This window comes from Scleropages formosus, chromosome 5 (assembly GCF_900964775.1).
Source record: "Scleropages formosus chromosome 5, fSclFor1.1, whole genome shotgun sequence".
NCBI classification, from domain to species: Eukaryota; Metazoa; Chordata; class Actinopteri; order Osteoglossiformes; family Osteoglossidae; genus Scleropages; species Scleropages formosus.
This window is the reverse complement of record NC_041810.1, coordinates 30,296,134-30,310,728: the sequence shown is the minus strand read 5'-3', so window position 1 is coordinate 30,310,728 and position 14,595 is coordinate 30,296,134. Positions and strand designations below refer to the sequence as shown.

Genomic DNA, 14,595 nt, shown 5'->3' with positions numbered 1-14,595 from the left:
TCCAGGGACAAGAAGTAATTTCCTAGGAAGGCTACAGGATTTCTCAGACTTTGTTGTGTCCCAACAGTCTTCAGTTTGTTCGTTATCAATCTCTCTCTCTCGCACATACGGAGGCTGAAACCACTTGTTTGACACGGCGAATAGAAACCTAACCCAGCAATGCAAGGCTGGAAGGGGAGGGGATGCACCCAGGGTGGGGCGCCAGGGCGTCGCAAGGCACCCCAAGCAGGACTTGAACCCCAGACCTGTCAGAGAGCAGGACCCGGTCAAACCCGCTGCACCACTGTGCCCCCCTTATCAATAACGTATTAATGCAGAGTCCTGGTGGTCCAGAGGGTATCCCAGAAGCACAGTGCGCTAATTTCGGCAGGGTAAACCCTGGATGGGTTGCTAGTCCATCGCAAGGAAGTCCAGGCAAGTGCTCGCACATTATGTGCACTTAAGAGTCAGTCAGTCACCTGAAACACATGCATTTGGACTATGGGGGGGGACAGAGTAACCTGGAAGAAACCCACCTGAACACATGAACAACATGCAAACATAGTCTGAGCAGGATTATAACCCATGTCTGAATGTACAGCCCAGGTAATGTGCCACCACTGGGTGCTCCAGCACTAAGCTGTGGTAGAGTTTATCAATGTTGATACTGCTCACAATAGAACCTGCAGGCCATCACGGCATTTGTGAAGGGAAGTGGAAGAGAAGAATAAGCGCTTGGTGTCGCTTTGGGAGTCTTGGTGTGGATGCAACACTGGCAGCTGATGACTGACATCGGTACGAACTAAGTCCAAAAGTATGATTAATCTTACAAAACAATGGAAAATGGGGGGGAAAAGAAGACAAAATTTTTGTTATATTGTGTAATTAATCATTACTGTTTACCTTAACGGGGGGTGCGATGGTGCAGTGGGTTTGGCTGGGTCCTGCTCTCTGGTGGGTTTGGGGTTCAAGTCCCGCTTGGGGTGCCTTGTGATGGACTGACGCCCCATCCTGGGTGTGTCCCCTCCCCCTCCAGCCTTACGCCCTTTCTTGCCGGGTTAGACTCCGGCTCGCCGCAACCCTGCTCAGGACAAGCGGCTTCAGCCAATGTGTGTATGCGTGTTTAACAGCTGAGGCCTGTTTCTCGTGTCTTAGAGAACTAAGACTTATCAGTTGTAACACTGACTTGCTGTACTTCGGTAGATCGTCACGTAAGTTAGCAATGACTTTCTCACCAAATGTTAGAAGCTGTAACATCACAACTGTCTTCTCATCCTAGTGGTCTGCTGGAAGCGAGCTAGACGCCCACGAGTAAGGAGTCGTGGGAGGCTTCGGGATCAACAGGTGAGAATTCAGAGCCGTGGGGACAACGCGGGACATCAGAGGGTGGAACCTGAGGAAGATCTCATTACAACACCTAAGATTGCTGGAGATAGAATAGGCAGAGCAGATCCATGTGGGTCTGAATGTTGGCTAAAATAATGCATCTCATCATAACCTTGTACAAAAGGTGGCGACACAAATTTAATGAAAGTAACTTTTATGCAACTACAAGCATCCAAATTATTACAAATGATCAAATTTTACAGAACTTATTTCCAATTACACCATTCGAAGAACAAAGTGTTCAAAGTCCTAAAGAAACTAAACAGGCAAAGAAAAACAAAGACAAATAACTATAGTTATGCAAACAAAAGGCTTTCAATAACATTTGGAGTTAAACTTTAAAATGAGAAGTTTGTATGGCTGTAGGGGGGTGCGGTAGCGCAGTGGGTTGGACCACAGTCCTGCTCTCCAGTGGGTCTGGGGTTCGAGTCCCGCTTGGGGTGCCTTGTGATGGACTGGCGTCCCGTCCTGGGTGTGTCCCCTTCCCTCTCCGGCCTTACGCCCTGTGTTGCCGGGTAGGCTCCGGTTCCCCGCGACCCTGTATGGGACAAGCGGTTCTGAAAATGTGTGTGTGTATGGCTGTATGTATTTTAGGTTTTGTTTCCTTTGATTTATGGGCAAGTAATACTGCCTTGGGGGGCGCAGTGGCACAATGGGTTTGACCGGGTCCTGCTCTCTGGTGGGTCTGGGGTTTGAGTCCTGCTTGAGGTGCCCTGTGATGGACTGGCGTCCCGCCCTGGGTGTGTCCCCTCCCCCTCCAGCCCTACACCCTGTGTTGCCGGGTTAGGCTCTGGTTCCCTGCAACCTCGGATGGGACAAGTGGTTTCAGACAGTGTGTGTGTGTGTGTGTGTGTGTGTGTAATACTGTCTTCATAAATCTGTTCCCTAATTCCTTACCTGTTCAACATGTAAATACTTTCCATGATGTTTCATTAATATGTTTTTAAATGTTAATACATTATAGACAATAAAGTAGATACTGGATAATGCTTGTTAACTGAATATTAATGAAAATAATTATTGCTGACTGAATCTTTTTTATTGTATTGCCAAGGTTTCACTTTTGTCCTTTAGAAGCAAGAAGAGTTGGGGACCCATGGCTGTAAGTCATTTTTTTACAGTGATCTTCTCTTTTCAACTTGACATCCTGAAATGAAAGGCATTTCAGCAATATTAATGTTCCATGTCCACATTATTTGTCACAGAAATGTCACTAGTTCAATTTCTCCTTCCATCACCGTGAAGCAAATTCCTAGAAATTACAAAAATTCTGCGAAACAAAACTTCCCAGAAATTATGCAAGCGTTTTAAGTAAACTGCAGACATTCTCTTCCATTAGGCCAGATAAGCATTTCTGGAGAAGCATATTACAGTTTAGCATCTCTAGGTATTTATAATAAATTACAGACTGCAAAATATCGAGAAATCCCATTACAGTGCAGGTAGAATCTGGCAGTCTTAATAACTGGTTTGCAATGATTTAAATTTTAGAACATAGAGCATAGAACCTCCTAATAAAAAAAAAAATCACTGCTGCTTTTAAGACAGGCATAAAATGTTACCTTTGTTAGTGATGGTTTATGGATGCAGTGTATATATGGTTTGGGATCCTTTTCAATGACTCCTGCAACTGTTTTGTAGCAAACAGCACAGTCTATGAGTGGCTTTGAAAGAGAGAGAGGAAAAAAAAATTCTGCATTATTCAACACTCTATGCTTCCGAAAACATTTCAACATTTCTGTACAAATTTCAAGGCGTTTAGATGAAAAATTAAAATGAAATTCTGAAGTATGGTAAAAGCACTGAATACGTACTTCCTATAGTTTTTTTAAAAAAAAAATGTTATTTCTGTGCATAGTGGCCGCTCATTGGTACTTACTCGGTCGTTTCTGAATGGACATTTGTCTGGATCGGGATCCACGACTTTTCTCGCGCATGTAGTTGCTTTAACGTAGAAATTGTGATAAATGTAGCTCTCACCAAACCCGGCCTGAAAAAGGTAAGTGTGATGGAAAAAAATCAAAGACTCTTGTGACCTTTGTCAGTACTGACCACAACTACTGCATTACACTACCAACGAGGGCAGCTGGTAGCATAGTGGTCAGAGCTGCTGCCGTGGGACCCAAGAGTCGTAGGTTTGAATCCCACTTCCAGCTGTAGTACCCTCAAGCAAGGTACTTACCCTGAATTACTCCGCTAAATTTACATGACTTAATTTAGCAGACGCTTTCCTAAAAAGCAGCTTCCAATCAGCTAACACCTTACTCACCCAAGGTGATTTACGCTGATAGATACACTAAATACACTGGGTCACTCATCAATACATCAGTGGAACACACTCTCTCTGTAACTCACACACTATGGGAGAACCTGAACAGCATGTCTTTGGACTGTGAGAGGAAACCAGAGCACCCAGAGGAAACCCACGCAGACACGGGGAGAACATGCAAACTCCACAAAGACTGAGCGGGGATCGAACCCGCGTCCTCTCTGAATTTAGGACCTTTTGAAAATCACACTCTCATCGTTGGTGGTACTATGCACTTGGAGAAAATTTATGGTTACATTTACAAACATTGATTCACTTACAGTAGCCCTATATGCTACAATAATTTGCCCTTTTTTAATAAATGTGCACTGACTGCATGTTTCATAAGGAACTTTTACAAGCCTTGAAGTGGCGATAGAATCCTGGTTTAAAGTATTTTTTAATACTAACACTTATTCAATAATATTTTTTAAATAATAAGGCTCATTTCTTTAAAAAAGAACAACTCGAATCAGGAGGTCTACACATTTTATACACTATAGATTGCCTTGGACAAAGGAATCGGCAAAAAAAGCTTAAAAATAAAACTTTGAAAACTTTTACTAATTTCTTTCACAATATGTAGCTGAGGAGGAAATTCTTTTCGTACGAAGCAAAATTATATACTCCCAAGAGCGCAACTGTCTAACATTTTGGCTCACGGGGAAAACTTAGCTGTGCTCCAAGGAATTTGCTAATGCCCCCAAAAAAAGAAAGGAACGAAAAAATAAAAAACTCTGAAATGTTTTGCAAGTTACATAAATCATTTAAGTGGAAATGATTAGGGTTAAACTTCTGAAAAGACGGTCGACAGGCCGTGCGGTACCTCCAGTTCCGATTTGATCAGGCTTTTAAAGAAGAGAAAATGGTGTTGGATTTTTGAATGCGAGTTGACTTGCTGAAGCGCCAGGTCGACTCCTTTCTTGTACGACTCGCCGAGCTCATTGTAGGCCGTTTGTCCCTCGGGGGGAACCAGCAAGGCTCCAGGGGCGAGAAGCAGGATCAGCGACAAGACCTTCCTCTCCATTTGAACAGCAACACTGGAGCAACTGACTGTGGAAGTGAAACCTCCCTTTAAAAGCAAGAAGAAAGAAAAAAAAAAAAAAAAAAAACTGCATGAATTTGTGGTGACGTCATTTTTGGGAAAACACTGGATTGGGGTCAATAGCCTGCGGTTCTGAAGCTCTTCCTTGTTAAACAAGTGGGAATTGGAGGGGGGGGGGGGGGGGGGGGGCAGCGGCAGCGACAATACACTGTTTACAAAGTGTCCCATTTCAGTCTTTTCGCAGCTGAAATCTACAGAAATGGCCCGACTGCACGGAATGATCTGAAGCTCATTAATTCTCTGTGTGCGTCCATAACTTTCCAGCCGACTGCACTTCCTGTTACAGTTTGCCATCGTTGTCGACCGTTACGGCATTACAGGGAACGGAAAGACCCCCACCCCCAGCCTAGCACCCAATCCTTTGGGATAGGCTCTGGATTACCGCTACCCTCCTCAGGACAAGTGGTTATTGAAACTCGGCGGCATGGTGGCGCAGCAAGTAGTGCTGCTGCCTCACAGCGGTTGGGTGGTGAAAGAGGACGTGGGTTCAACCCCCGCTCAGTCTGTGCGGAGCTTGCATGTTCTGTCTGTGTGGATTTTCTCTGAGTGCTCTGGTTTCCTCCCACACTCCAAAGACATGCTGTTCAGGTTCCCCCATAGTGTGCGAGTGACAGAGAGAGAGTGTGTTCCACTGATATATTGATGAGTGACCCATTATAAGTAGTGTATCTAGCAGTGTAAGTCACCACGGTGAATAAGGTGTGTGGGCTCATAACACTACACAGAGTTCACTGGAAGTCACTTCGGCAAAAAGTGTCTGCTAAATAAATACATGTAAATAAATTGCCTGTGATGGACTGTTGTCCCCCCCCCCCCCCAGCCTTGCATCCAGTGCTTCCAGGATAGGCTCTGGATCACCGCTATCCTGCTCAAGACAAGTGGTTATTGAAACTGGATGGATGGAGGATGTTTGAAGTTAAAATATAGCATTGATGGATTGGTTTACTCTACATTTCAGCACAAAGTTCCTGTTATGGATTCGGACAGCCGCTCAGGTGTGTGACGGGAACGGAGACCGAAGAACTGCGAACGCTACTCTTGGGTGCCTGCAGGAAGAAGTATTTGAATCAAAATTCACATAAGCACAGCTGGAAGTGTAGTGGATAGAACTGCTGCCTTTGGACCCAAAGGTTGCAGGTTTGAATCCCAGCCCCAGCTGTAGTACCCTTGAGCAAAGTACTTTCCCTAAGTTGCACCAGGAAAATTACCCAGCTGTACAAATGGATAAATAACAGTAGGCAGATTAACATTGTAAGTTACTTTGAACCAGAACCTGAGCTGTGAAAGCCTTTGCTGACCAAGTAGAAATTTTTGTGCCCTTCCATCACTATGTGGAACGCAATTCTTACATCATCTATCTCTGTACTCTTTTCATCTGAAGGAAACCGTTAAGCTGGTGAAGTGTTCTTGGCACTATAATAATACCATGCAGAACCCAGTAATACTCTGCAGAACACCATGAGCAGAAATGTTAAGAAAGATCAGCATTGTAGACAATTATTTTTCAGGAAATGCTGCTGAATTTCGCTTATTGACAATAAAAGACGTTTCTATAGTTATGGGCCTGCACACACATGTCAAATTAAATGGAAGTTATGTTATTTAAAACAACATGTAGCGCTTATGCAGTATATATTAAATAGTCTAAATGTACAGAGTCCAGTACTTAAATCTATGGCTTTATGTCATCGATCGGTGTCTCATATGTTAAGCCTGCACAGCTTTACCAGGGTAAGGGCAGACTGAAGGGCTGAAATATTGAGATATTTGAAATATGTGTGTAGAGCACGTGTATGAAGAAGGGTACAGAATATATACAGAGTATATAGAAGAATGGCACGATATTTACAGGTGTCTTCAAAAATACGTGAACAAGAATTCGAGATATTCGCGAGCACCGCGTTTACCCTACCGAATGTACTGCTGATCAGTTTTACAGCCAACAGAGGGCACACAGGTCTTAAAACTAGAAAATTTGTCATCATTTCATATCATCAGAAAAACCGCACTGTATTTCAGCTAAGAAACCCAGTCTAAATTGCCGTTGACTGGGTTATTTTTCCCACATTTAAAGGCCCATTATTTAGAAAGAAACGCTGCAGTATTTCTTCAGAACATGAAGGGATTTTTTAGGTGTAACGACTGTCGTCGTGATCTTATTATAGCAAAGTTTTTTTTTTTTTTTAACTAATACCCTTTTCATTGCTGAATATGTATTTAAGCTTAGTAGCAGTTTATTCTGTTTAAATTGTAATGAATGATCAAAAAAGTTTATTAGCATGCAGCAGTTAACTTCAGTTTTCATATTCAGTGATTAAAAAATGTCTCAAAAGTCCTCAGCTAATATACTGAATCTAATGTGATGTGAATTATGCAATTTATTCAACTCTTGGGATGTTTTTGAGACAGCTTTCTGTTCGGTGTTCCTGTCCAAAATTGGGTAACCCGTTATAATTGTCTATAAAGAACATATAAAATAGAGATTATCATCGAAAGTCATTTTACAATTTTTAACCAAATTCATTCTTAAGTCATTATGGCATGTTCTAACCTTGCGTGCGGAATTTATGGTCTATAGACGACACGTACTTGAAATACCACCAGTCCTGTTGTTGTATCAAGTGCTGAGTTCTCCATTTGATATAGTGATGTTGGGTCAAATTTAACCAGAACGCACCCGAGAGTTAGGTAATAATTCAGTGAATATAACTTAGCTGCTCAGCCAGAGTCAGAATACGCAAGAGGACACAAGAACTGGAAGTGAACCCCTAATTGATGGGACAGAGGAAGGTTTCCAAGTGAAGGTCAGAGGGCAGAAAGCTTTTCAGTGCAGTAAAGAGACTTTGGATGCTTAAGAAGCACAAATAATGATATTCATTTTTTTGCTTCTGTTGTCTGTTGTTTGACCACTTAGTAAAAATAAAATAGTCTGAGATATCGGCAGACTTTTTTGGCATTTTTATTTTTTTCGTTCTTGCACTTGGGTTTCCTTCATTTGTAATGGTGACAGTCAACGGACAGCTGATACAGTTGGAGGTAATGATGCAGAAGATGATGTGATGGGATTGCTATCCTATAATAACTGCGAAAAAAACTTTCTAATAAATGATTTTTTTCTTGTACTACATTTATTTATTTAGCAGACACTTTTCTCCAAAGTGACTTCTAATGAACTCTATGTAGTCAGCCTACACACCTTATTCACCATGGTGACTTACACTGCTAGATACACTACTTACATTAGGTCACTCATCCATACATCAGTGGAACACACTCTCTCTGTCGCTCACACACTATGGGGGAGCCTGAACAGCATATCTTTGGACTGTGGGAGGAAACCAGAGCACCCAGAGGAAACCCACACAGACACGAGGAGAACATGTAAATTCCACACAGACTGAGCAGGGATCGAACCCATGTCCTCTCGCACCACCCAGGCACTGTGAGACAGTAGAGCTACTCACTGTGCCACTCAAAACTGCTAACATAAATAGTGTATAAAACAATGTATCAAAATTTTTTTTGTTTACATTTGCCACTCAATTTTGTTAGATTAAGCATGCTTTTGGCATTACTTTGTGCTATATGTCAGTTTTTAGAAGAAAAATTCACATTCTTTAAATTAGCAAGTTTTGGTGAATTTTGGCATCCGCTTCCAAGCTCTGAATATTCCAGTACCTTTTAGGATCTTATGCTTTACAGAATTTTCCGGTGCCTTCTAAAATCTTCCAATGGCTGTAAATTCCCAAACCACAAACTGACACTCTAGAACAACTACTGCTATTTTTGTCGACTTTAGCTAATCATAATCGACCCAAAAAATTGACATAAGAACTTTGACAAATTTTGCTGCTTTGTGTAACGTATTCGAATCTTTTATTCATTCCTAACCCTTTAAACGAGTTAATTCATTGCTTTTACAGTTATTAGTATTACTGTCATGCATTTACATAGATCTATATTAAAAATGTAGTATGTTTCCCAAGGCTGCATCATGATTATTAAATTCAGGCTGTTAGCTCAGCTCCAATGCAGTAGCATCAAGTATATAATTTTGAGGTGCAGCACACATTCTACAAATGAGCCTATTACAATGTATTTAGATCCTTTTTTGATCCATTGGATACATATACAGATCTATGATGTATTGAGAGCGTGCTGGGGTATGTACGGTCCAGGGGCTCGTTTTGCGTCTCCTTGGGCCCCGTTGTTTTCTTCATCTGGTTTGAAGTGAAAGGATCTCTACGACTGCTTATAAATCACAGCGTGCAGACTCTAGGTTCTGACCCTAAGTCTCCTAAGGCCCACTTACACTAATCTGTGCTGACCCTTGACCGCAACCATCATGTGACTTCTATTGCTGCCAGAGTGTTTATTCTCACTGCTGGAGGTGGGGTGGGGATTAAGAATGCAGAATGTGGTTTAAGAATCAGTAACACGGAATTGTGCCATGTGAGTTCAGACAGTTGCGACAGTATATAGGCTACGCAGTTAAAAAAACTTAACGGAGGAGACTGCGATTCCAGGAGAGAACCACGAAACCATTTTGTTGCGCAAGAGATTTTCAAACGGCTTTCGCAGTCAAATGCGCCTGCTTTACAAGCATTACGGTAGCCCGAGGAGCCGAGTCAATGTAGCGGAGGCTGAGCCGACACTCAGTCGCGTGAGGCTCGTGGACGGCTGACCAATAGCCGGCGCGCGCAGGATACGCAGAAAGTAAATACTGCGACGGAGAAATGGTGAAAAGCGGGCGAATACGCCGTTTCTGATTCATTGTTTTGCGTCCGACTGTACGAATTTACACATTTTTTTTTTTTGTCGTTTTGGCTGTGAGCTGGAGAGAGAATGAAGCGTTTCATCGTCAGTCTTCGCTGAGGTCCGCGGATACCTGTTAGGTTCGGCGCTCGACAGACACACGTCGAATTGGACCTTTTTGCGAGTGCGTCTTTTCCCCTCAGTCCAATGGCAGCGCCTTCGTGCTCTTTTACCTCATTGTGCAGTGTGTACATGCGTTGAGGGAGCTTTGCAAGCGGAACTCCGTGTGATGCAGAGGGCGTTTTAAAACGCCGGTGTGGCGATGTGCCGCTAGACTAGTCCCGCCTGGCTCAGCTGCGTGCGGGTTTTTAGCGCCGACGGCACGAACCGAGAGCGTGTGCGCACGCGGCAGAGGAAAACAACAATAACAAATAGAAAAAAGGAGGGGGAAAGAAAAAGAAAAAAAAACAGAAGGATTTGAAGGACAGAGTGTAAGGAAAGAACATGACTATGTCCGTCCCGGAGATGAGCTCGGGGTCCGGCGGGAAGGAGGAGGAGAGCGAGGACGAGAGCGAGATCGTGGAGGAGAGCCCGTGCGGCCGCTGGCAGAAGCGCAAAGAGCAGGTTGGTCCGCGCCGCGAGCTGCGCGAGCGATCGGGGGGCGCGAGCGAGCGGGCGCGCGACTCCCCCACCTTCCCCCGCCAGTCCGCGCCGTCTCCGCGCGGACGGTGGAAAAACACCGGTACCGCTCCTCACTGTCTCACAGACACACACGCAGACAGCTCCCAGTTTGGCAGGCGTGGAATCGTCGTGGATTCATTATGTCGTGTGTGTGTGTGTGTTTTGCTGCGGAGGGGCGTGGCAGTGCGAAGATGCGCAGCCGCTCTTTTCTCATTCTGGCTTCCCCAGTTTCCGACACGTTCCTGCGCTTCCTTCGCATTTCTCAAGGTGTCGATCTGTCGCAGTTTCACTCCTCTCGGAACGGCAGGATCGTATAGCGGCTCGCGCCTTTGGCGCACCATGGTACAGCGTGGTATTACCGCAGCGGCAGTGTGTGTGTGTGTGTGTGTGCGCGCGCGCTCGCTCCCACCCTCGCGCTCTCCCCTGCGAGCCTTTTGCGATGTCCGCGTCGGTGCCACTGAGATGATGTGCACCATAAGTACCGCTCATGTCGCGCGTGTAATACCTGGCAGATTTTTTTTATGGTGGGAATTCCAGTGATCATAATTTTGTTACGTTGGAACCGGTGACCTCCTCAGCCCGGAGTGGCACACACTTCTGGACCTCGAAGGCGTGTGTTTTATTTGGCACGGTGTCACGTCACTGGGGCAATAACTGTATTATTGCTGTATTATTCCTCAAAATGGTAATTAATTCATGATCTGCATGCAGCCCTTTAAGGAGCTGAATTAATTATGACGGTGTGTTCATTGTTGAACACTTCCGCTAGGCATGTATGTTTGTTTCAGGTTTGTCCTTGTGTCATCTGTGCTGAACGGGTCCCAAAGACCTCTGGAAGTTTCTTCCATGAGAGGCCCAACAGGTCTGACGGATGAGAAACGGGTCTCACCTCCGTCTTAGATAACTTTCCATGTAAACGCTTGGTCTTATCTCTCTGCCGCTCTTTTGGCCTCCCCTAAATGTCAATGTTTGGTAATGCAGGTCTTCTTTGCTCCCCCACCCCCACCTTCTCTTTTTTTTTTTTTTTTTTTTTTGAGGTTGATGGAGCAGAGGATGGTTGTCCATTAACCTTCAGTCTCGCTTCAAATCTGGACTCCTCTTCGGCGACAGAGGCGCGTCTTCCTTTGGCGATGGTTGCTGCTCTCGTTGGGTCCGTGACCCCGTTGGTGGGGTTGTCAAGTCGTAAGGTTTGCGCGTAAGAACGTTCAACGGTTGAACCCTTAGCTTTATCATACTTGAAGGAAAGTATAAAATCGGTGATCTCCGAGTAGCACTGGTGTGTTTGTGGCGTTGGACCTGTGTTCCAGACCAAGGCTCGGAGTCTGTGGTGAGCTTCAGGCTTGTGTTCTGCACTGTTAAGGAAACAGGGAACGTCTGTTCCTAGATCCGTAAAGCTCTGTTTAACCTAGTTTCACAATTTATTGTTGGGTTTTTAACACTTCAGCAGTTCATTTTCCTGTCCCCCCCAAGTAGGACATGGATGAAAGGAGGGCCAGCTGGGGCAATAATGTCCGTGTAAGAAATATCGAGCTTTTTTGCGGGCTGGAATTTTGTTTTAACTATGACGAGCTTCTGTTATGTTTAATGCTGTCATCACATCATTTTCAGTCTGTCTGTCCTGGGAAACATAGGGCACATAGCAGCGTACACTCTGGGCAGGATGCCTGTCCATTGCACAGTGTATCGTTACCGTGGCAACATTAGCACCACTGCCTTATGTACCTTATATAGCACCTCTACAGTATATGTCAGTCATTCAGGAGGTGACCCTTATTGCATGGCTTTTAGTGAAGAACTCGGTCAGAGCAGTAACACAGGTCTTTCGTTTCAGAAGCCTAAAAGATATAGGAAAGGAGCCAGAAATTTTTTTTTTTTTTTTTTTTGTTTTTTTTGTTTTTTGCAGCTACTTATTAATTTTCTCCCTAGCCATTTATTTAGCTAGCTGTCAGCTTTCTTTGCAGCAACTTACGGCGGTAATGACTTATACATTTATACAGTTGGGTAATTCCGATTGTATCAATGTAGGGCCAGTAAGTTGGTTGAAGGTGTTACAGCAGGAGGTGGGATTTGAACATTGATCCTTCAACTGGAAGACAGCTGTTTTAACCGCTCTGCCCCCAGATGTCCCGTTTAGCACAGCGGATCTATTAGATATAAAAAAGCTAAATTACACAGTGAAAAGACTTGATGGCCCTTTTGTCGAGACCACGCTGCGGTGTGGTGGAACAGATAGCATACTGCAATCTGTTATACAGTACAGGTGGTCCCTGACTTATGATGGGTCAGCTTATGATTTTTTTTAAGACTTTGATAGTCCGCTAGTGATAGAAATTCAGTTGAAACCATAGTTCGAATTTTAATATTTTTTTTTTCTTCTTCTCTCCCCTGGGTAAACAATATGCGGTGTGATACTCTCCAGCATCACGATCCGCATCTCCCAGTCTGTCACGGAGAGGTGTGTATTGGGTGTATTAAATGCCTTTTCGACTTACGATGGGTTTCGTGGACCGTAACCCCATCATCATTCGGGGACCACTTGTATAAATTTATCAAAACGTATTCATGATAAAACCCAGATTTTTAAACATTTTACTCCACTGTCCTAGTGGAGTAGTGCCTAGTGTTTCTTCATCATAAATTACAATGTAAATTGCTTTCATCTAGTTTCCGTTGGAGTTTTTAGGGTGTTGATGGGTCAGTATTTGTCAATTTTTTTTTTTTTTTTTTTGTTTTCTTTACGCAGCGCAAATAGTGAGAATTCTCAATGCGCACCGAGGGGAGTCCGAAACAGGGAGGCGATACGTCTGATATAGTTACAACACATTTACGCAACATAAACAAATGATTTGTTTCAGCTGATACTCTCTTTGTTAGGATATCTTTGTCCAGATATCCACAGACAGGTAAGATTAACATAATTTAAATAACTTCATTGTCTTGTCTGTCCTTGGATACATTTATACAATGCCATACAAGTCACAAGACCACCCTGCTACTGTGGCTCGGGTCCGAGGGCTGACGAGGAAATCGTTACTCACAGAGTCCCAAGATACACATTGAGTGCTGCAGTTTTCTCTATTTACTCGCAGACCTCAGCAAAATTGCTGGAACTCGAGTTTCTGGACTCTTCAAGCTGTGAGTCAGAGGGTCTTTGCTGTCGTTTCTAGTTGACCTTTTGAGTTAGCGAATGCGCTCTTGCGAGGAACTCATAAATTCACAATGCAGGCCTAGGCTGTCATGGCCGGCCAACGTGGTTCTCTAGACAGATTGATTTTAAAACTACAGTAATGTTAAGCAAGTGTGTGCTGTTGTAAGAGTTTTGGGGGAAGATGGTCATAGAGTACAGAGGTGCGTAACAACGATGGGGAAGCGTTCTGAGAAATGCGTCGTTAGGCGATTTCATCACTGTGCCAACAGCGTAGAATGTACTTATACACACCTAGATGGTATAGCCTCGATGCAGTCAAGAGATGGAGTAAACATGAGATTTATGATGCTGCTGCTGGTGTAACACAGCATACTGTTTTACAGTAAAGTTTTTTTATAACTAGGAGTACCTTTAAAATAAGTACAGTATTGTAAATAGATAAACCAGTAACGTGTTTATTATCATTATCAAGTATTTTGTACTCTGCATAATTGTATGTGCTGTACGTTTATACAGCTGGCAGCACAGTAGGTTTGTTTACAGCAGCACCGCCACGAACTCGTGAGTAAAACATTGTGTTACGACGGCTATGACATCGCTAGTCAATCAGAATTTTTCAGCTCCATTATAATCTTATGGGACCACCGTCGTATACGCGGTCAGTCATGAAGCCAAATGTTGTTAAGCGGCACATGACTGTATTTCAAGAAATTAAATGAGGCCAAGTGGCCCTGGAACCTCAGGTTTGTACGTTTGTTTAAATGCACTGGAAAAACTGTAATTCTGTTTCAATGTCTTCAATGTATGAAGTGTAATGTACAAAGACTGCATAGTAAACCCTGTAGTTTGTGACCAGATGCATTTGACTATAATGACATGCTGTGGTGTATTTTCAATTGGATCTGTTGACCACCCTACCCCTTAATCCCCAATTACCGTTGCATACCCTTGGAAGATATTGGAATAAGCTACACGTATTTTACCTGACACGTCACAAACGCAACAGCCGGTTTCAGAAAGACAGAATAATTGTTCTTCTCAAATAATTCTGCTATTTAATTTGTTAGATATTAAGTAATTAATAAGCTTGTTATTCCCTAATGGATGTATTATCTTAGTTTTATTTCTGTTCATACTGTAAATTATGACCTACATTTCAAATAAAGATTTGTCATGGTGGAATATGAAATACTTGTTTTTGAATGGATAAGATAATTTCCCTGACTGTAAATA

At 43.4% G+C, this 14,595-nt stretch overlaps 1 protein-coding gene across 3 annotated transcripts in view; it reads left to right on the top strand.

Moving 5' to 3' along the window:
* The first annotated feature begins 9,446 nt into the window (after positions 1-9,446).
* nrbp2b (nuclear receptor binding protein 2b) overlaps positions 9,447-14,595 on the top strand; it is a 36,336-nt gene continuing 31,187 nt past the window's right edge. For all 3 annotated transcript variants that reach the window (XM_018765766.2, XM_018765765.2, XM_018765762.2), the window contains exon 1: positions 9,447-10,157. In XM_018765766.2, the coding sequence (XP_018621282.1) occupies positions 10,038-10,157 (120 nt within the window). In that variant the 5' untranslated portion in view covers positions 9,447-10,037. The remainder of the gene's footprint in view (positions 10,158-14,595) is intronic.